Source organism: Apteryx rowi, unplaced genomic scaffold (assembly GCF_003343035.1).
Source record: "Apteryx rowi isolate R43461 unplaced genomic scaffold, aptRow1 scaffold_729, whole genome shotgun sequence".
Taxonomy (NCBI): Eukaryota; Metazoa; Chordata; class Aves; order Apterygiformes; family Apterygidae; genus Apteryx; species Apteryx rowi.
Window position 1 is genome coordinate 77,265 of NW_020451015.1, and position 22,577 is coordinate 99,841.

Genomic DNA, 22,577 nt, shown 5'->3' on the forward strand with positions numbered 1-22,577 from the left:
AATTTAATTTAAACCAGTAACTTCTACATCTCAAAGCTTATCCTCCTCTGCATCTTTTAAGATGTAGGAAAGGTATTCATACTCTTAAATAGCACAACCCAAATAATACTGGGTTTGCTCATCAAATAAATGCTTCTGGCTGATCTGATAATCTGGACCACATGCCAGAGTGATTGTATATCTGTAACTAGCCAACTGTTTGCTGCAGAATTTGTCAGCTATGGAACAAGAGGCAACACATGCTCCAATATAAAGCCAGCCACGCACAAAGTTAACCCATTCAAACATTTCTAAACAACAGTTAATCAGTCAAATTATGGTAGCACCACACAAAAAGCATTATGGCTACATAATGCGCATGGATCTGATGAACTGTAAAGCCAGATATGCAGAACACTCCACTTCACCTGGAGAAACTTATTCATCCAATACAAGAGGCACTTAGCAGGGCGCTCAGGACAGAGGCGAACTGACTTCTGGGTTAAGAGATTCAGGAAACTCACATAGCCAATTAAACCTTCTCTGCTAAGACCACCTTGTGTGGCTTCAGCCTTCTACATTGCAACAGCAAGTTTTCCTATAGCACATGCAAGAGCCTGTATAGAAATTGCATCTGCAAAGAAACTTTCACATCTCAGCAAAACCAACCAAACTGTTTGTCAGAGTCGGCTATTATCTTTTCTAGCAAACAAAAAGCATTTATTTTAAATGTGCCATGCTATCCCCTATTCATCTGAAATAGAATTTCTACCACCACATCTTACCTATGCAGTTCAAGCTAGGATTTTAAAATGTTAGGAGACTCCACTGTTGGTTTGAGCAGAAAATAATGAACATAAAATACTGAATTATATGGGAGACACACAGCTCCTCCCATTTTCTTAGTACAATAGATTGATGTTATTTTCAGCTTTTAGAGGCCTGTTTCCTAAAGATACAAATACTGTGTTCGCCTACCCTCAATAACTTTTCAGGCTGTAATTTCACAACTACAACTGCATATAAAGACTAGCCAGACTATCAGCATACAGAGAGAGCTCAGCCAGCCCCTTTCTAAACACACAAATAGATGACAGAGAGATCTCAGGAAAGACAGGAAGATGAGGTTGCTACTGAATACAGAACACAAGTCTGTAGGGAAGCAGGTTCTGTAAATTCTGCCACTCAAAAAGCAAGCAAATCCACATATGCTACTTACCTATATGGTTGTAAGGAGGAGTTGAACAACTCTTGGGCTTGTGAAACAGCTGGTGCTGCTCCTAAACTCAGCTGAGCTTGATGCTGTCCTTGCAGAGGTGCATAGATGGGGATGGGGATCTGCTGAACTGAAGCAGGCTACATAAAGAAGAAAACATTAGCTATCCAAGGACTAAGAACAAAAGTCATAGCTATTCAAATTTGTTAAAGAAAAAGTTACATGCACCAAATGCACACCAGGTTTTGTTGTACACATAACAAAAAATACAAACAAGGTCAAATCCCAAGGCTACATGGACAGCTGATACTGCTCCTGTTGAGAAAGTTACTTACAAGCTGTGTATTTTTACACCTCCTCTGCAATTCAACAGCAGAAACTGGATTAACCATTTAGATTTGTGTACAAACAACTGCACAAGATTGCATACAACTTCATGTATTTGTACTACAAAAACTGAATAAGCCTTCAGCAGCATGGCTGTATGTATACTTTATGTGAATACGTCCTTCTACATAAAATGTATTTGTGAGGGAAAGCTTTTTCTCTTAACTTTTATGACAGATGCTTGTGTTTACAGGAACAGCAGACAAGCACTGCCTGCATGCATCAGAATGAAATAGCAAGGATGAGCACATTTTTGCAGAGTCCTTAGTCCCACCCTCCCCTGACCCCACTAGCTCATCAGTAGAGCTTTAAAGACAACATGGTAGAATGGAAAAAAGAAATCTCTAAATACCTGAGAAAGCCCTGGTTGAAAGCCTTGCTGTTGTGCCAAAGAAGGCGGTGCCAAGCGTGCATGCTGAGTGTTGAATAGGTGACTTGTATCCATATAAAATGCTGGGATTTGAGCTGCAGTACCTCAGAAAGAGCAATTCAATTAGTACCTGACTGCCAGGCATCATCCTGCTAGACAGGTTTTCATCAAGAGTTAGAGATACAGCCCCTGTTGGTACTTCTCAGTGTGACTGCTACCAGATAGACCAGGAAATGAAACAGAGAACTGAAGAGCAAGGTGCCTAATCAGCCTTGGTGTCTTTTCCAATTCACTCCCAGAATCTCTCAATCTTGCATATCCGTTTTCAGTCCCATTCAATTCTTAGATGTTTGAGGGGATGGATGAAGCAACAGATTCTGGCCAAAACAGGGGTTTGGGTGAAGGAAAGGAAAGAACATGCTATACCGTCATGTAATTTAAACAAATTTACGGATGGTTTTCTTTAAATGAAAATGTCATGATTATAAACTATTGAAGCTCTTTGAGAAATAAGCCAAGACTGAAGTCATTCTTCGTCTTAAATAGGAATTTAAAGTTCTGTATCCAAAAGACAGTATAGCAAAAAATACAACCTTATTTTGTTTCAGTAAACAGCTGACAGTATAGCACTACCTTCACACTTACTGAGAGAACCTCACATATTTAGCGTAAGACCCAACTAGTGAATATCCGCTTGCAAAATGCTCTCCATCATTTTGTCTTTGCTGCAGATAAAACCAGAACTGAATTAAATTCCCCAACTTCAGATCTCTAAGGAAAGTACAGAGACATGGCTTCTCAGCCACAAATACTATTACCTGCTGCAGACTGAGACACGTAGACCTGGGGACTTTGCTGTTGCTGGGCAATGAGGGATGGCATGCAGCTCAGCTGGGAAAAGTGGCCAGCAGAAGCAAGGCTGCTTGTTTGCAACTGCTGTGGTTTCACTTTACATATATTAGGTGGGTCTGAGGTGCTTGTAGTCTTCGTACTCAGTGAAGAGGTTGTGTATGTTCCAGCTCCTAAAAGGAAAACAGCAAGCCGTATATCATAAAACAACTGAAGATATTCCAAAGCTTCAGCTTCTAGTGGTCAGTTCTGGAACAGCTATGCAAGCACATTCATCACTGGCAAAGGATACTGAATCCTATTGCAGCTGTTCCCATTGCTGTAAGATGAACAGGGAAGACAACTCAAGTTCAGCACAGGAAGTGCTGCAACCCTAACATTTCTGAAGTACAAAAAAAAATTTTCTGAGTATAAAATTTGAGTATAAAAAACCAGAATTAGACACGTTGGTTAGTTATCCAACAAATCACCACACTGCATGGTAGTTGTGCTTCTTATGGGTCAACCTGGCTATACCAAAGGCAGGCCTTTGTCAAGCACTTCAGCTGGGATTTGGTCACACATTCTAATATTCCAAGGTGTGAAGATGTAATGAGATATAACATCTTCTGTTTGCTTCAAAGAACCATGGTAGAAACCAGCATTGCTTGTGAGGAGCACCTGGACATTTGTTCTGCATGGTATCAGCTGTTGAAGTCCTGACTCCCAAAGCTAGAGCACAAATGAAAATAAGACCACAGCTGACTGGATGAAGTGACAGAAATTTGAAGCCATCTGCTGGAAGTGAATAGCTGTCAGAGCTACCAGCTTCTCCAAAGTCTACTTGTTTGCCTTCATTCAGCCAAACGAGGTGAAACCAATGAGGCAGCCAACAGGAGAAGGCTACCTCCTCCTTCAAAGTCTACACAAGTAGCATAGGCAGAGAGATGTCTTCTCAATATCCCTTTCAGCTGACTGTCAAGTAAACAGAGGAAGTATCTCCTTGCTAAGTAAGAGGATTTGGGAAGCCACTGTTCAGATCTGACATTTTATACTTGCACAAAATATGTGTTAGCTTTGCATTAAACATACTTCCAAAGGGAATCTGATCTCTTGAAAAACTTAACCAAGGAACAATATAATAGGACACTAAACCAATCTTGACATCCAGTACCTGATAGTGAAGTCGTTGGTGTAACTGAGGCCACGGGAATAGGAGGCATTGATGCACTAGAGAAAGAGCTGTAAGTACCACTGCTTGGCCCAGTGCTGCTGCTGCTACTGCTGCTGCTGTTGCCACCAGCAATGGGAGATGCTGCTGAGGTCACTGGTGAACTCTTCTCCCCCATGTTTGGGGAATTCTCCCATGCTTTGCGGGCAGACTCCATCTATTTAAAAGAAAACACATTTCCTTATCTATTAGGAAGTTTCAACTAGTCAGTCTTCCTATTTTAACAATTCTTTTTAGTTGAAAAGGCAATTCAGGCTTCATGCGAGCCTCTTTAGTCACCAAAATCGTGCAACTCTTCATGCAAAAAAGCATACAGCCTGATGTTGGAGCTTCTTATCTATTCCAACTGCACACGTGCATAGTTCATCATCTTGACATTCAGTACTCAAAAGAGAATTTGCTCACACTAACTTGGCTAGGTTTTGTTTGACATGGAGAGCAAAAGGCATGGGGCAAAAGAAAGGTAAAAGAACCTTCTAAATATTTCCATGAAGTCCTTTACTGCAAAGTTATTAAGCCATTTAAATGAAGTAACACCTTACTTTCTTGGTAAATCATTGTTTTTGAGTGACCACAGAAAGTATCTAAAGCACACTTCAGTGAGCACCAGAGTAGGTCAAGTTCAATTTCCAAAGTGATTGCCATTCAAGAAGCGATCATGAGCTGACATGGCTTGTGCATACTGCTTTATATTAATGCTAAAGACACTCCATGCTCCTCTATCTCTATAATGAGTTTAAATCTTGCACAGCAAGAAAAACTTCAATTAAAGATTTTTATACACAGTTCTCTGTTCCACCAATAGAGGGAAGAATTATTGTTTTACTGCAGCCAGTACCAATCTGATTACTGCTATAATAGACTTGTAATGCCAGATCTTTGAATTGAGACACTGTTGAGGGGCTACTGAAAAGAAAATATTAATGTTCAAACTACACTCACTAATTTAAGTGCTCAAACATGAAACATGGACTTCTCTACAACCCTCAGCTATCCCCATTTCCAATGGAAAGATTTTGCTAGCAGAGTTGGATGCTGTAAGGTGAAACCTTTCCTCTGGCAGACGTAAACCTCTGAAGGCCAGGTACTGTCTTTAACAGTATTTGTAGAGGCAAGTATATTTTTACCAACAAATTTGACCTAATTGCCAGGATCAAGAGTGCCCTAACTGTGACTTGTAGTCTCTGTAAGGCACACTTTAAAACACTGTTTTATGCAAGTTGAGCACAGTCTAGACAGACCAAAGCAGGTTATTCATTCTTGACGCTTCAGAATTGAAAAAAGGCAAAGCACTATACAAAAAAGTGGGCAACAGACAAACCAATACATGTTTCTGCTTTAGTGGAGAGTAGCTAAAGCTCTGTACTCCTCAAGAGAATAAAGGGGAAGGGGAAAGGTGTAACTTAGTTACAGATTAAATCAGTTTGAGATAAAGCATCCAGCTATTTCCCTTTTCAAGACCACCCTCCCTAGCAATCATGCACTCGTGCTCAGTTTCCCCTGCACAATGTTTTGCTCTGAATTGGTTCCAATTCTTGTAGATAGGGCAAACTTCAAGATTTATTATCAATCTACTGGAAAGGATTGTGCTTAAGGTGGACTACAACTAAGACCACAAGCTCCTTTCTGAACACCACTGGCTTCTGATGAGACATGTAACAACTTTGCACTGCTCTGGGTTTAAAAGAAAGTGAAGTACCTGTAAACATCTGAATGGAGAAAGTACAGAAGCTTCTGCCATATTCACTGAGTTTCATAATGCCCTGGAGAAGCTAAAGTCTACATAGTGAATTTTGTCTTTCAAACCTAAACACTACCAAGATTCCAGGTCATCCCATATCTGTACAGTTTGCTATGAAGGGCATGTAACAGAGTCCTGAGCTTTCTAAAAGCTTTGCTCCTTAAAAATCTCCGATTTCTTAAACCTGGAAAAGGGATGCAAGAGACTTAATCTAGGAGTGGCCATGCGGCACCTCCTACATGCCAGAGACCAAGGAGTAAGAAGCTCTCAAGTTAAGTGAAGCTGGGGAAGGTGGTGTGATTTTGCTGCTCTTCTAGTTACAGGAAGAGGACAGCATGGGGTGGAGATTCTTCCAGGCTTCTCTTCACTGCCGACCCACTGGGGCCTTCAGGCTGCATTAATGGCCCAGTTCTTATTATGCAAAAGTTGACTGGAGACAAATACCCACGTAAATATCCTCAAGTAAGCTGAAGTTTAATTAAGTGATTGGAAAAGAGTCAAAAGGTGTCAGAATCCTTTCCAAATTATTCAAGGTGTCTACACAGGAATTTTAGATGGAACTCTGGAACACAGAAATGGGCCAGGAAGTTCAGTTTAAGATTGATTTCGACTTTTTTGCCCAGCTCCTTAGCTAGCAATAGCCCAGCCAGCTAAGTCCTTAGAGGGCATCAGCCTTAGTAAAGGGCTCTTTAGAGAAGTCACTGCAAGGAAAACAGATGTCTGAACAAGCCTTCCAAGCTGACCACCTTACACACTGGCAGAACGATGGTGAGCAGTGAAGGCAGTTGTAGCCTATAACTCTGCCGATAATCCTTCCAAGTCTCTTCACAGACAGTTTTCTGTGACAGGGGATGGACGAAAGGAAACGGGAGGGTTATTCCTTTCTGGAAGCACAGCCTGGAAATTTGAGCAGGATGAGAGAAAGAGCAGCTCTCCTCTGAATGCCTGTTGTGATAGTCTCAGTGTGGGCTTCAAAACAAGCATGCTGCTATATATTTGCCAAAAGGAGGCAGAGTTCCAATGGCTGGAGTAGAGAACACCATCAAGATAAAGCTGTTTCCAAACACCCTTCTATTCAGATTGTGATCACAATACTTCAAGGTAGCCTCAAAACGTGGATCTTTGACATACTTTGTTATCACATATCCATGATCTATCATCTGCTGAGAAACTAATCAAATCTCTGACACCAAAACCGCAGAACAAGAAACTGCAGGATGAAATACACAAATGAACACCACAGTCTGCTCTGTAACTCAGCAGCGTCACATTCTTTAGAGTATCATGCTGTAGTAATATTCCTACCTGTATTATGTGTTAATCGGATATCCAGCTATTAAACAAAGACTGCTATTCCAGAAAAACGCTTTCAGATGCCAGAAAGTCAGATTACAGATAAACATATTACACAAGAAGGCAACAGAAAATCAGTTATTTTGTTAAATTATTTGACCCTCTCCAGCCCTCTCCCCATTCTGCTGGCCCAAATGTCTACTGTTTTAAAGTGGTGTTACATTCTTTCAGGAAAAAAAAAAAAGTGTTAACAAAAGAAAAGCAAAAGGTTCAACAAGAGATCATTAATAACTACAGTCCACAGAGAACACGAGCAAGCAACTGTCAAACCATGCCAGCGAGACAAAAGTCTCACTGGGATTGACAAGTAAGTTTCTCCAAAGTCTGTTAGTTGTGCATCCAAACCCTGGTTTCAGTCCCAGCTCCCCCCCATCCCCTTTAGTGAAACCAAGTTCAAACATCATTCTTCCTTAATACTAGAAGCAGCAGCAATGTTTCTATTAATTCAGTCACCATCGCAAAGCAGATTGAGGACACTGAAATAGACCAGAAACTTCTAAAGATACAGTAGCCAAGAGACCAACTCTATGTTAGTGAGTTATACAATGCACACAATCCAAACACCCATCAAAATGGGTAAATGCCATTCAAAATAGTCTACACACTTGCTCTACACTGAATAACAGGAAACAGAACACTTACAAAGCCCGTTCTGACTAGCCATTAAAACTACTCCTCAAAAACCAACACACCACCTATCTTTCATTGTCTAAAACTTTAGTCATCCAACTAAAAATCACATATCACTGCATCAAAAACTCACAGCTAAGAAATTCAAGTCTGGTTTACTAAGCAGATCTTTACAGCCTTTAACACCAACATAAGCAACTTTATGCCACACACTCAGAAACAAACAAAAAAATCAGTCAAACTGATGGTTTGTCATGAACACTATGGTATGATGTTACAAGGCTAGGATTTTTTTCAGGGTAGTGGGAGCCAAGATTGGTTGATGCCAGGTGTTAATGCAAAATGGGGTTAGAAATTTGTAATTTAAATGCATCCTCTGATACAGTCTTTTGTTTCAGCCATCCGTTTATATGCAAAAGCAGTTCAGCAGAGGAAACAAAGGAAGGCTCTAAAAAAAGGTTTCACCAGCAAGTTCTCCATTAACTTTTTCCCCTGCATGCAAGAAAACGACCCTTAGAGGGATGTGGTACATACCTTGAGGGTGAGGTCGACGGTAGCGGGAGAAACTGGAGTTAGGCTGGAGCTCTGTTGTAGAGTCTCCCTCCTAGGGAGGGGAAGGGTGTGGGGCAGGGGCACCTGAAAGGCAGGCAACACACATCACATTCTAACTATGTCTACTACAAAAGCCCCAGAAAAGCAAAGCTCAAGCGGTATTAAATGAGCTATAATTTCTTCAAGGCTTGAGCATTTGGCAGGGAGATTTTGATAAAATAAGATGAAAATTTGGTAGGTGGGGAAAGGCCATTCAGCAGGTGCTGAGATGCTTCTAAACCCTCTTTAAAAGAGGCTGAAGACTAATGTTCCAAAGTGTCAATGTCTTCTGTACAAGCAAACACCATTTTTTACTTTGGGATTTACTTTAAAATACCATTTTAGTTTACTGATATACAAAAATTCTTCTCAAGCCAAGTTCAGTCCTTTTGTACCAATAGAGTACATGGGGTTTGGTGACCTCTCGAGCTCCGAGATGCAGTTTCTGAAAAGAGGAAGCTGTAATCTTTCAAAGTCACAGGACCATGAAACCAAAATGAATTTGCCAACTGACAACTGAATTAAGTGATTTTCTCTTTCAATTAAGATGAAAGATGCCAAACTTAGGAAAATAAACTTGACAAAATGCTACTGCTATCTTTGCCCAAGCAAACACTAATGACGGATTCTCCTAGAAATTCTAATGAAACGTATCAGAGAACACTGCAGTGGACAGCCTGCTGCTTCTGACCATTTCTTTCTCACTTCAAGTGCAAAGTTAATGGAGTCCCACAGGATGAGATAAAGCTAATCCAAAAGATGCAGATACTGAAGCTTTGAAGCAGGTCACAGCACAGATCCTTTGTGGCTAGGAGCCCCTATCCTGTGCTGCAAATCCAACTCCAGCATGCCACAAGGGAGCATACATTAAGATCATTAACACCAAAGAATTCAGTCTTTCAGACTGACCACAACAACACAAAACACAACCCCATCAGAAAATCCAGCTGAACAATAGGGTCCACCAACATTGCTTCAAAACTGCATTGAAGAATGCTACAATAAGCTGAAATGTATTTCTTACATTGAATCCACAAGACCTTTCCATAAAAATTTGAGACCCTACTGCATGATTCTTTCCTCCCCTGTCAACAAGCCGCTGAACTCTGAAAGCTAATTATATTTCCACTACTCAAACAACAAAAATCACAAGATCCAAGTTCCCAACCTGATATCCCAGCAAGCTCAGTACAGACTTGCCTCTGCTACCAGTTGCAACCCAGCTGGTCCTCTCAGTCACCACAACACACACACAGAGCCAGGATCATTCTCTGTGGGGCCTGCAAACATCAAATCTTGAACAAAGCTGAACAATTGACATCTTGCTGTCTGCTTTCAAAAAACATCGAGCTGCTCCCTTTACATGCAATTGCTGTGATTTCAGGATATAGTTCAGAACTGCTTTGTTTTTAAAAGCCTTTCTTCAAACTCACTTACAGACCTTTGCTATTGGCATCAGGTTCAAGTCCCGACTGCTGAGAGCACATTCTCTTATTATGGCTATTTTTGCTCTTTAGAATTGCCCCTAGAAACATTTTTTCCACTTCTTATGCTCCTTAGCTCATCATGGTTTTTTTAAAGACAAAATATCTGAAGAGTTCAGGAACAAATACTAACTGAACCAACTGTCCTTCAGAGCAAGATTACTGGATAATGCACAGCTAATTAACACAAAGGAAACCCTACTGACTTGTCTGCTGAAGACAGTATTTTGTGGTCTAAAGAAGTGTGAAAATATTTTCTTGTCTTCAAAGTCAAGATGATCACTGCAATAGACTTACGTTCGTCACCAAAGTCTCCTCCATTTTTGTACTGCTAGTAGCCACTGTGTTAGGATGAGAAGAAGGTGTGGTGTAGTCTGTTACAGACTCCTGTGAAGAAAAATAATGCCATTAAAATATCTCCCTTATCTAAATTAGATTTCAAGTTTCTTGGGTGGAAGTCAGCCTTTCTACAGGAGTTCACCAAGCAACAGAAGGTCAGAATTTCATCCCAAAGCTTTCTTCCTCAGAGGCCATGTCCAGCAATCTTTGCTGCTGAATAGCTGTTGAGGCCAGAAGAACCTGAGATATTAGTTTGCCTCATGGCCTCACAACATATGCCTGGAAGGCGTTTTATTTAAAATACATTATCTTCAAAATACAGTCTTTAAAGTAAGAACAGAGTGATGTAATGCCTGGGCACTAGACACTGAATTGTGGTGGCGTAAGCAATTATTTGTCACCCAAGATGCTCTGGCTACCTGTAGGCAATTTTAGCCTACTTTGTTTAAAAAGCAAAACACATTAGTTAAAAGCTTTTTATAATTTTAAATAAACTCAGAAATCTCTTGGGTAAACCTTTGACACATAAGGCCCTTCAGATTAAAAAAAGAAGGGAGGGATGGAAGCCATATGACTGAATGATTTTCTCTTGTTTATCCTCCTCCTCTGGAAGTCAAGAGACACTTTCTCTGGATGGTAGAGTCGGCCTCCTGATTTCTACACTCGACAGTGATTTCACAGAAGGAAAGGGATGAAATTTGCAGTCTACTCAGAGGTTTTCCTTGAAGCTTATTTCTGTCACAGTTAAGTAGACCTTAATGTTTTCAATGAACAAGGTCCAGTTTCATTGACTTAGTTGTAGCCAGTGAAAATTGCAGCTGTAGGTATAAACTGTGTGATGAAAGTTCACCTAATTGATGACACTGACAGCTCTCTAGAGAATGACCTACAACAAACAGGAAAAAAAAGGCACTGGTACTGCTCTGAAGCTGTGTTTTGCTCTTTTCAAGTTCTCGTCACTGGATACATACTTCTGAGTGTACTCCAGACACGCGGTCAGGCATTATTGGAACTTGACCCAAAAACTTTGTTAGATAAATGGTGCGACTCCAAGGTGCATTCACTAGCATGCACTGTGTAAGTTTGACATGTTTTAAGTTCTACTTTGAAGTCCGAAACAGGGCCAAACACCAAGAAGGAACTGAAGGATAAGCCTAGTAGCAGAACTGTTGATAAGCGCCTGTGCTTGCCAACACACAACCTGTTTTGTGCCCTCAAAAGCATTCTGTTATGCCTGTTTTGTTGCACCTAACCAATATGGTAAGCTATGAAAAAGTACACTCAACTTATTCCTCAAGCCTATGGTGATATCTCCTAAAACAGTAATTAAAACCTCAAGATACTAACTGGCACATAAAGAACGATCCTAAAAGGATGACCTTACTTTGGTAAAAGGCCAGAACAATGAACTGAACTATAATGGTGGGAAGGCAGCAGTGGGTGGGGGAGGACACTGCACATACTGATTTTTGTATCTATGAGGGAAATGGTGGAAAAAACTGTTTCTCCAATTAGTCTTTCCCTTCTCTCCTTGTTAAACCAGTGAGGTAAGAGATACAAGTTTCCCACAATCCAAACTACCAAACTGCAAGTTGCACATCTGTATTTGAATCCAATAGTTAACTTTGATTGGGGCAGAACCAGGCAAGCACACAAGGCTGCTCTAATCATAAGGTCCTTCTAATGAAGTAATTAATTGGCTTCTTGGTTTTCTAAGCAGCCCGACTACATAAAACAGAGGAAACTTTTAATATAACATTATCAAAACCCCTTCAAGGTTTGGATTCAAGTCTTATAAGGTCTCAGCACTGAAGTTCCTTACAAAAGTTACATTAAGACTATGGATATTTTCACTGCTTTCTACATATCCTTTCACTGCTATCTTCCTCACTTTGGAAAGAGCACAAAACTGCTTCTTTTGCGAGAGAATGAAAAACAACCATATGAATTCTGGTGCCCTTAGAAGTACCTGCAGTGCTGAACCGCTTTACAAGGAAGACTTACATCCTGAACATGCAGATAAAATAGTCCTTTTGCCGTAAGAACACTTCATAAACTGTAGGTTGCTTAACCATCACCCTTCATTTACCAATACATAAAGTCTAGAATTCTTTAGGTATAGCTTATTGTCATAAGCCTTCATAGTTCAATTAAAATGTTTCTACCATGAAACTATTTTACTGAAGAAACAACTAAACCCTTTATTATGAACTAGCAATAATAATAATAGTAAGAGAAAGAGTTGTGCATGCTTTTTTCAAGTTGTTTGAAAGTAATTCATACCTGAAAAAAAAGAATAGGCAAACTTCTTACAGCTACCTAATTTGCCCAGAAAGAAGAGATAACAAAACCTGAAGTGACTTTACGAACAAAAGGATAAGGAAGACCGTAGAGGTGACACTGCTATAAGGGAACAGGGGACTATAAATGATTCTTTCAATGAGTGCTTGATTTGTTCCTGGTTTACAAAAAACATCCAAACCAGAGAGCTTGTCAGATGCTGAACCATCTCAGAAAATTAACTCTCAACTACAACTTGTGGTCTCTTGGACATCATCTCTGAAAGATGCGGCTTCTATCAACTACATATGCATATATTTCATTGCAATGTTCACAGCCAGGTATTGATCATACCTGTGATTTAAAAGCTTCAAGACTATTTGGAAATGGTGAGATAGATTGGATTAAAAGGCAAAAAAAAAAAAAAAAAAGTCATACCTGATTCAGAGACTTGCACAACAAATTGCTTTTACTCCAAAAACACCACAAAACCCAAGAGAAACAGCTGCAATTGCTTCAGAGGACCATCTTTATATTCCCAATTTAAACACCTCATCAGTATAAAGTCATTTTAATTTATACAGTTTAAGGTAAAACTGTCTTGCATAATTAAATGCATGTGTTCTTATTAAAGAGGTTTTGTTTTGGGATGGATGGGGGATTCTTACAAAGCTTCTGCTTCTGAAGGAAGACAGTAGGCTTGACTGTTACAAACAGTTAAGTCACCAAATATACTAAACCATGATGGTTTCAATCTTTTTATTCAGAAGTAGGAAGAGTCTCTTCCCGAAAGCTGAGCAGTAGTTTCCAAGAGGGATGTTAAAGTGTCCAAAGAGAAATCATTTAGGTTTGCCAAAACTTTAACACTACCTGACATTCAAACAACAGATTAAAGATGATGTCACTTCTCTCATTAATTAGCAAAGAAAACACTACACTACAAAGACAAGAAAAAGTGTCTGCAAAACAAATCAGTATAGGAACTCCAAGACTAGAGTAGTATTTGAAGCTATTTTAAAGGCCACTTTACAGCAGCAAGACTGTCCTTTTTCCCCCGCAAAGTCTAGATGAAGTTTCTCTTTCCTGAAAAACCTGCAGGTTGTTGTTCAGCTTTCACAGAATTAAAAATAAACCACTCCTTTTCTAGAAAAGGTACTGATGCCTGGGGAACTACTCGTAACAAAGGAATTCAAAAACAAAATGGGAACTGCTGAGATAGGAGTTTTAGATCTATATTAAATGCTTCTATTAGCACCCACTTAACATAAGGGGATTGTTGGGAATTTTCATATCCAGCGCAAGCCGGAAAGCTTCCTTTCATTCTGGTCTCCCTTCCAGAATGAAGTAACTTGATGCTTCCATACTGCAATACTTCAAAGACTCTTCACAGCCCATTTTTAATTAAGAAACCAGAAAGATGCAGAAAGACCCAAAACCCTTTTGAAGATACCCCATATTTTTGTACTATGATTATAGAGAGGAAACGATGCCGATTTACTTAGTAGAGCTACTCACTAGGGCCTTAGCCTGGAGCAGTCAACCAAGATACATTTCCTATTCTGTAGGCGTCTTCGAAAAAGTTGAAGTGGAGTCCCCTTCTCCATACCTTAAACAGGCCACCGTTAATGGCTCCTGTCATAGGAGCTTGGAAAATGGCGAGAAAGCACATAGCATATACACAAACAGCCTCCTCACCAAGTAATTGAGTAAGTTAGTGTTTCTGGGTCTGTACCTTGCACTTTACATAGAGTAAGTGCACTTAATCCTGTTCCGATATCAACATAGACCATTCACACCTACTTAGTAGATTGAAACTGTGAAGAAGGACGCAAAATCTGAGTTTCCATATGTATTTGCCTTTCGACTCAAAATAATGAATATTGCAGCTAGCTGGTGGGACACAAACATCCTTCTTAACAGTTCTTGCCCTGGAATGAAATTTCAAGAGATAACATCTTCTGCTTGCAGAACACCTTTGCAAATGCTGCTAAGACTCTGGTTTTTTGGTTTTTTTTTTAAACTGGGAGAGAAAACCAAACTGTGAGTCATCTGCATTTCAGATTCTTCAACTATTAATACTACTGTTTTACAGAGCAATGGTTTTCCTAAATGGGGTCAGAAGATTTCTGCTTAAGACTAGGAAACAGTAGACTGAGATAGCACACAACAAACTTGAGTCCAAACTCATAAAACTGCTCTGCAAGTGCACAAGAAGCCTTTTGCCATCACCAATGCAGGTAACTAGTAGCTACTCAAACTGTGGTTTCTTCACAGTTGAGAGATAACAAAGCCTGTGTCCGAGTTCTTGCTCAAGAAGCACAGCTACCAGCAGCAAGGGCTGTTTTATATTCCATGTGCCAGTCCTCACACAGGTCATCAGACAAAGGAGTAGATGTTTTTCAGCCTTTCTGTGCTATCAGTGCAACACAGCTAAGAATGGATTTGGAGAATGATGAATCCTGACAGCAAGTCACAGTCTACCTGTTAAGCACAGTTATACCTACAGAGAAGCCAGGGGAGTTCCACACAGGCAACTACGATGAGTCCTGAACATCCTGATGCAGTTCTGCAAGGGAATATCCTGACAATACCCAAGCCATCAGAAGCTGACATATTAACCCCTTAGAGAGACCAAAAGAGCCTTTATGCTTTAGCATATTACTAGTTTAGAGATGTCTTTTCTTCCCCACAGAGCAGCATTAACTCGCAGCTTCGGGTCATCCAGCCACTCAAATTATCCTCGGGCAGGTTACAAGACTGCAGATACCTGCTGAAAGTCAAGCGTTTCTCTTGCACATTGCAAACATGTTCAAGACCCAAGTTTAGAGAATCTGCCTACACCAGGCTCCAGTACCACTCTTCACAGGCAAGTTAAAGCTCTGGACAGTTCTCACATTCTAAAGACAACAGAATAGTTTAAAACCTTCCAAGCTGACTTCTGCGCAGAAGTATGATGTACTGCATGTCTCCATACCGCTTCCAGAAAACTGCTGAATTCAAGCAGTGTCCATACATTTCAACTCAGTGGGCTCTGCCGTCCAGATGACTACCACCAGCAGGCAACCAAATGTCAATTCAGTGACCATTAGATCATTGTAATCATATTTAAATACAGTGGTCAGTATTTTTTCCATGTTTTTCTTACCTTTGTGTTTGTTCCGAACTCTGGAGCAGACACAGATATCATCGTTCCTATTTCCGTACTAAGTTCACTTGCTGCTTTGGTCTCCTTTGTAGTGACAGGTTCTGGACTTCTGACAGAGGTGGGAGATGGCTTCTCCTGTCCCTCCGGCTCTCCCTGTTGGGCATCCTTCACCTTCCTGTTCTTTAAAGAACGCTCTTTCCCAATAGGACCAGGTTTATACTCTTTGTTTTCTACTGGACTCAAGTCTGGAAGCTAAGTTAGTGTTAACTTGTCAGTTAGGTCTTCCCCCCCATGTCCTATCCCATAAGAATTATTCTAACATTCTTAGAATAACTGTTTAAATTTAGTAAAGTTTTCCTAGTAGGTAAGCATTTTCTTTTTCAACATATAGATCATCTGAGACTAAGTTAGCAACAAGAATGTGAAATGCACCCATTTTGAACATTAGGAATCTAAAGCATTGTGTTTTCAAGCAGTATGTGCTATATGCGAAGTGGCAGAGTTCAACTAAAATCACATTAGTTAAAATCTACAGAAGAAAACCATTTTGACTCTCCTTACAAGAAAGCATGAAAAAAGTAAACAAGCCACAAGACTTCAGGTACATAAAGGCTACTTTAATTTTCAGAGAATCCGGATTTTACATGGCCCTAGAAAACAGAAGACTGCCTTCATCTGAAGATATCTGGACATATGGATGTTGGCAGCATTTTTCCCTAGGGGTTGAGCACTAAAGGTATATCCAGAAAAAAAACCCAAGTATGCAAGTGTTGCCTTATTTTGCAGAAACAATGGCTGGAATAGCTGCTGTAATTTAGTAGCTTCTGTTTGTGCAGCTGAACTAAAGCAGAGTGAAAGGCCTCAAGTAACCTGAATGCTGTGCTGTCTAAGCAGTCATATCCTTTCCACCTGAGACCACTCAGCCCATTTAACCACAGAGCAGCACAAAAACTCATTAAAGGCAGTCCTCACAGTCCTATTGCTTAAGCTTCATTAGTGGAAAGAGAGAAGCTCTGCAGAAGCTGCTGGTGTTGTCTCCACACACACAGACCAGCTATCTCAGGAGTAGATGAAGACCCTTTCCCATACAATACCTCTGGGCTTGGGGAGGGTGGAGTTTCCTAACAGTTTTTGCTACCCTCAGGAGGCCAATGTAGACTGCAGAATGCTTTCAGAGGGGAGGGAGAAAGCACTTGTAAAAGGGGATACCTAAGCTCTGCAATGCCATGACCAGGATCATCAGAAACCACCCCACAACCCACCTCACCCCAAATATTTTTCCCCCCACCAGTTTACAGAAAGAGAAGTCCTTCCAGACACCTTAGAGTCACACCTGAAAAGATAAACTGCTGTTTCGTGTACGGTTCTCTTGCATTGCCCAAATCAGTTCAACAATACCAACTTCCAGTCCTGAACATAAATTCATACTTAAGCTTCATAGCAAACAATATCACCATGAAGGAGGTGGGGGAAAGTAACTGTGTTTGTTGTCACTAAGAGAGCTAAAGGATTACAGCCCTCTCATTTGTAAAAGCCCCCCCCCCCAAAGGTAAACTTCCAGTGAACTCCAGCCCCCAAATTCCTCCCCCCCCATTAGAATTTACCATACAGTTGTACATTTGTCTTTCAGCAAAATCTACAGGAGCCTGGATAGCTGTAATATCAGAAACAAGCAGGAAAAAAGCAGCTTTCTAGACACTGTAAAGTAGACAACCTTATTTTGGAGTTCAGTACCTTTCAGTGATTTGATGCATGCACCTTTAGGCATGCTACCAGTAAGTCCGAGAAGGTTTTTGAATGTGCTGGGTTACTACACTTCAGCAGCAGGATTAACCATGAAGTATTTCCCTGCTATAAGGGTTTTATATTTTGCAATAAAACCCACCAACTGCAGGATATCTAATGAGCACCTCATGTAGCAGAATTAAATTCACTCTGCATGTGACTACACTTTCAGATTTCCACTTTTCTGGAGAAGGAAAAAAACACACCTGGTCTTCTAAAAAGCCAAAAGAGCTTTATTTACATCATCACCACTGCCAAGTCTCAGACACCCACAGAGACTGAAACAGCTGGCTCAGTAAGTCACCAGGCCAAATTTATCTGCCATAATTTTCTCTTTCTGGGAGTAAGAAGCTGGTGCTGAGGGCTAGTGATGCACAGATGAATATGCACTGGAAGTGAAGGTAACAGGAATGTAACTTTCATTAATATGAAAGACCACTGCAGGTGTAAATTAAATGACAGGAGGAGAAAAGATCTCTCCTTCTGAGTGGTCACAATGGAAAGCCAAAGAGGAGATGATCAACTGGAGCAGCTAAATCTCTAGATGGCAAGTGATGCACATTTTTAAATTGAGGTTAAGTTTGGTTACTTATTCAGTCTTCCCAGATTAGTTACAAAAAAAATTAATTATGTAGACACCTGTGCATTTGAGACTTCAAATCAGTGACTCTAACATTTCTCCCTTTCCCCTAAACACTTCTTTTCCTGCAGCCTGATGTACTACTCAGCTTGGTAATCCAGCTACAAAACTAAGCAGGGCACCATGTTTTGTTTTTTGGTTTTTTTTGAGATGCTAGGAGTCAAAGCTGGAGATATAGCCAGGACAGAAGTGGGAGTGCCTGCTTCAAGACAGTTCTGAAAGCCTGAATGGAGTAAGCACAAAAAACCCCACACTCTAACCACTTCCATACTAACCCAGAACAGCTTTGGCAATCCACATCCCTTCCCTGCCCAAGTCACATCCCCTTGCTCCAAACACAGAATCAATGGACAAACTCTGCTGGGCTGGGATGCTATTTACTTACATCTACTTCCTCAAATGAATCCCCCCATCTTCTCTCCAAGAATCACTTGTTGATCGTTTTAGGAAGCATATAAGCAGAACATGATTTTTATAGGTTCAGTCCTAACTGAACGAATATCCTATTTCATTATTAAACAAATAATCCGTAATCTCTTTTTTGCCTGAACCTCTTTGCTATTTAGTTTATAAGTTTGTACTGAAGAAAAAGTTACCTTTTGTGCTTTGATGGGTCCAGCCCGAGGCTGTTTCTGTCTCTGCTCTTTTGGTTCCGGTAGTTTGTCAGCAGACTTCTCAGAAAGCACAGGGCCAACTTCATTGTCACTGCCACTGGAAGCTGGGGCTCCAAACTGAATAGTTTCTATACCAAGCTCAACTCCACCTTCCTGTCCAGGCTTTGTTCCCTAGTTAAAAGGTAAACATTTACATTTCAAAAAGACTTCTAAATCAGTATTTTGCCCCTGGTTCAGAACAGTGCATCAAATATGCTCAGCTTAAAAACACAAGTGTACTTCTAGCTCCTGTCAGTAAAAGCAATGTTTGTGACCACAACAGATTTGCAAGAGGAGTAAACAATATCTGAATGTACATCCCCAAGCCCCTCAACCTCCTACTGTTTATACAAGCTCAAAAAAAAAAAGTAGTGAAAAAATACATAAATAAGATCAAGAACAAGAACTGGTAGAGAAAGGGAAAAGGACAAGCACAATATCCAGGTGCCCAGATTCAGATTGACAGTATTCTCCTGAAGCTTCAAAATTAATGTTCAATTCAAGAGAAACAACAGGAGATAAAATAGGTTAGACAGCATCTGTTTGCTTTTACCATCTCCGCTTTAATCACAGACAAAAAAAACTTTTAGTTCCCTGGAGACATCCTGTTTTCTGTGTACATTAGTGACTGGTGTGTTCACATGCAAACTAAACAATATTTTAAATTAAAATATATTGAATAGCAGCTATCAGTAGAATCTGTGAAAGATCTTACTAACAAAGAAGACAGCTTTCCCGATTTTAGAGTCATAAAAGCATTAGCTAAGTTAATGATCCAATCACTGCACTGAATTAAGAAACAACCTTAATTACTAGTACTGTTCCAGTAGATGTCTCTGTCCGGTGCGCTTTCTGTACCATCTCCCAGCTCCATGGAATTCTACACACTCTAGTTGAAGCATGTGCACAGAACGAATATCTAGATAACCTGTACCCAAACCCAGTCAGGTATACTTTGAGTAAGCTTCACATACAGCTACTCTTCTTCTCTTTGTTCTTACCTCTGGAGATGTAGCTGAACCAAAAGATGTCAAAGGCTTGTTCCAAGCACTGACTGAAGGTGGCTGAGGTGGACTAATGGGTCCCACTGGCAATTAAGAAAACAGAGCTGAATTGGTTAATATGTTCAACTAAAGTTATGGATTGGCTGAAAAAAATTAAATCTGAGAGATGCCTTATTTAATGGGGGCAGTTGAGAAATTCTTAACCTATTCAGCACTTAACAATATGCTTCTTATTTAGCTGTTTTAAAGTGGGGTGACCCATCACGTTTGGAAACAAACAAGTCTGACAAAACAGCACAGACTTTGAAGGGAGCGATAGCTGCTTATTCATTTTGAACAAAGAATATAACAACATAAAACACTGAGTAATATCTTGTATTACAAACATCTCCTTTCAGGAGTCTGCACAGGTTACGGTCCTGCATTTGGGGAGGCTGCCCTCTACTCCCTGTGCAGCAAGAGGACTACATTTGCAGGGGCAAATGAGACATCAGTAAAGAGAGCCGGCAATCATCATTCACTAAAAACATTGCTAGTCCCTCTCTCCCCCATGAAATCCAAAAGATGCCACTTACATTTTTTGGAGATGTCATTTAGAACTGCTGTAGAAGGCACCTTGTTTTCCCATAATTCAGTTCCTAGACCATTGTGAGCCTGGGTGTTCTGCAGAACTTTGCCAGATACTGTGTATTCAGTGCTGGCTGTCCCTCCCGCAGCCTGGGTTTGAGGCTGAACAGAAGCCTGTGGCTGACCCAGAGTCTGGGTCGCACACTGCGGCTGTGCCTGTGCCTGAGCTTGAGCTTGTGCCTGCTGCGCAGCCGCAGCTGCTGCCTGTTGCTGCTGCTTTTTGGCAAATCTGGGTGGGAGCTTGGAATTCTGACCTCGTCCTTTTTCACTTGATCCTTTTTTGGTCCAAACCTGTAAGCAGAAGTCAATTTTATTATTAAAGCTGATGGCCCGCATGGATGACCAATTGCACTGTACAACAGCAGAAATCAAACTGGTTAAGCCTTCTTTAAAGAGAGTATTTTTCATGGTGTATTTAACCACAAGTTATTTCTCATCTGTTTTCCCCTTAGAATTAACTGATACACAAGCAATAGCATAAGTCTTTTTAACAGTATAAAAAACTGTATTTCAAGTTTGCCAGTCCCACCTACCTGATAATGACCAAACAAGGAGCACAGATCCTAAATTGTCTAAGGGAAAATTAATTTAACTTACTAATTCTGAACAACTTAAAATACTACAACTAACTAGATGTATTTAAAAGGTGAAAACACAGACTCTGCAACTTCACAATATCCCCAGTATTGCAAGAAGCTTTTTGCCATTATAAATGCTGTGTCTTGTACCTGCACTGTTTGTTCCTCCTTCTTTCTGCGCTCTTCATCTTGCAAGCGTTTTTGTTGCTTCTTAGACACCACTTCAGTAAAACCATCATCATTCAAGTTAGATTGGGAGTCTTCAACTACTGTCACTTCAGGGTGATCATCAATAATCACAACACCTATAGAAAAAGGAAAGGTACAGATGGTCCTTCTCTACTGCTTTAACAGCTTCAGATGCAGCATGGAATAAAATACACCAAGTCAAAAACTGCTTTAGAGTAGTAGCAATTTCCCAACAGCCAACTACAGATGGTGGCCCCGATTATGGCTAGGCTTCTGTGGGCTACGATCATTGCTGGTGAGCATCAAGAGAGGGACTTTATTTTTTAAAGGACTGGCAATTTGAAGGTTTCTGTACCAGACTCTCCAAGAAATAAGAGCTAAAACTGCTTCAAAACAATGTGTCTTTAATGAAAACTCTTCCTGAATACCAGCTGGAAGTTTATCAGTGATATCCACTGTCTTTGCTTATGAAGGTTAAGCAAATTATCAGAGACCAGGTGGAAGAAAATGGTCTGAATGTCAGAGTTCAGAACAGACGGTAGAAGAAAATTGTTCCCATCTATACATAAAAAAATACAGTGATATATGTCATCTTTTAGAGGGATACATGTTGTTAATTAGATATGACCAAGGTAGCAATAACAGTATGGGATTTTTCTGTGTGTGTTGCTTATTTTTTGAAAATCACCTTTCTTCAAAAGTTTTCAAACATCTAGCTCTGTATGGAGCAAAGCTAGTAGGATTTACAAATTCTTGTTATAATTAGACGTTATCAATACATACTTGCATAGTTGTTAAGATCAAACTGAGACAAGGCATCCACTTTTTCCTTAGGCTTCTTTGGACCAGCCTTGGGCTCCTCTCTCTTTTTGCCACTGGCATCCTTGGTGCTTTTTTGTCCTGCAGCAGTAACACCTTCTTCCTGATGCAAGGAATTGCTGTTGGTGGGATCAATACCAGGCATACTTGCTGTCTGGTCTTCAAATGGTCTGTATTAGAAAAAAAAAATTAAACAGAAAATTGATAACCAGTGACAGATCATACAAAGTCAGGCAGGCTAACAGCCTAAAGCACTTCACAATATAGGGCTACTGTCTATTGTGCAGCTTCGAAGACATCCAGAATTTTACTTTCAGGTCCTCAATGAGCAAAAGTTTAACAGCAAAGCTATTTTGGGGACACATCCAATGTCCTGCCGCCAAAAAGAAACACAAAAAAGGTGTATAATTTTAATGTCAACTCCAAGTCAGTCTACACAGAGACCAAAACCCAACAAATATGCAGGTCAGAACTCCAGTAAACCCTTCAGCGCGAGACAAACAAACAACCCCCCCACAAAAACAGAAGTTTTCAATATGCAATATGAGCAAATATATGCATGGTACAATACAGTTGCTTCATAAGCTCACTTGCAAAAAGCTATCTGAAGCCATTGACAAAGTCAGAGATTTGCAGAATTCTGACTTTGCTGTGGAAACTGGAAAATCCAACTTTTGCTTAACAGCGCTTCCAGGTCACATTTAAGTG

General features: G+C 40.3%; 1 protein-coding gene across 25 annotated transcripts in view; it reads right to left on the reverse strand.

Annotated features, from left to right (window-relative positions):
• The window catches only part of PRRC2C (proline rich coiled-coil 2C), a 59,689-nt gene that overhangs the window by 14,352 nt on the left and 22,760 nt on the right, over positions 1 to 22,577 (reverse strand). For 13 of the 25 annotated variants that reach the window (XM_026087672.1, XM_026087668.1, XM_026087664.1 and 10 more), the window contains 12 exons: positions 21,834 to 22,039; positions 21,012 to 21,166; positions 20,232 to 20,574; positions 19,654 to 19,739; positions 18,596 to 18,784; positions 15,575 to 15,826; positions 10,108 to 10,197; positions 8,270 to 8,371; positions 3,955 to 4,168; positions 2,771 to 2,974; positions 1,935 to 2,056; positions 1,199 to 1,335 (listed from right to left, as the gene is read on the reverse strand). In XM_026087672.1, coding sequence (XP_025943457.1) covers positions 1,199 to 1,335; positions 1,935 to 2,056; positions 2,771 to 2,974; positions 3,955 to 4,168; positions 8,270 to 8,371; positions 10,108 to 10,197; positions 15,575 to 15,826; positions 18,596 to 18,784; positions 19,654 to 19,739; positions 20,232 to 20,574; positions 21,012 to 21,166; positions 21,834 to 22,039 — 2,100 coding nt within the window. The other 12 variants (XM_026087677.1, XM_026087676.1, XM_026087663.1 and 9 more) reach the window with 7 other exon arrangements.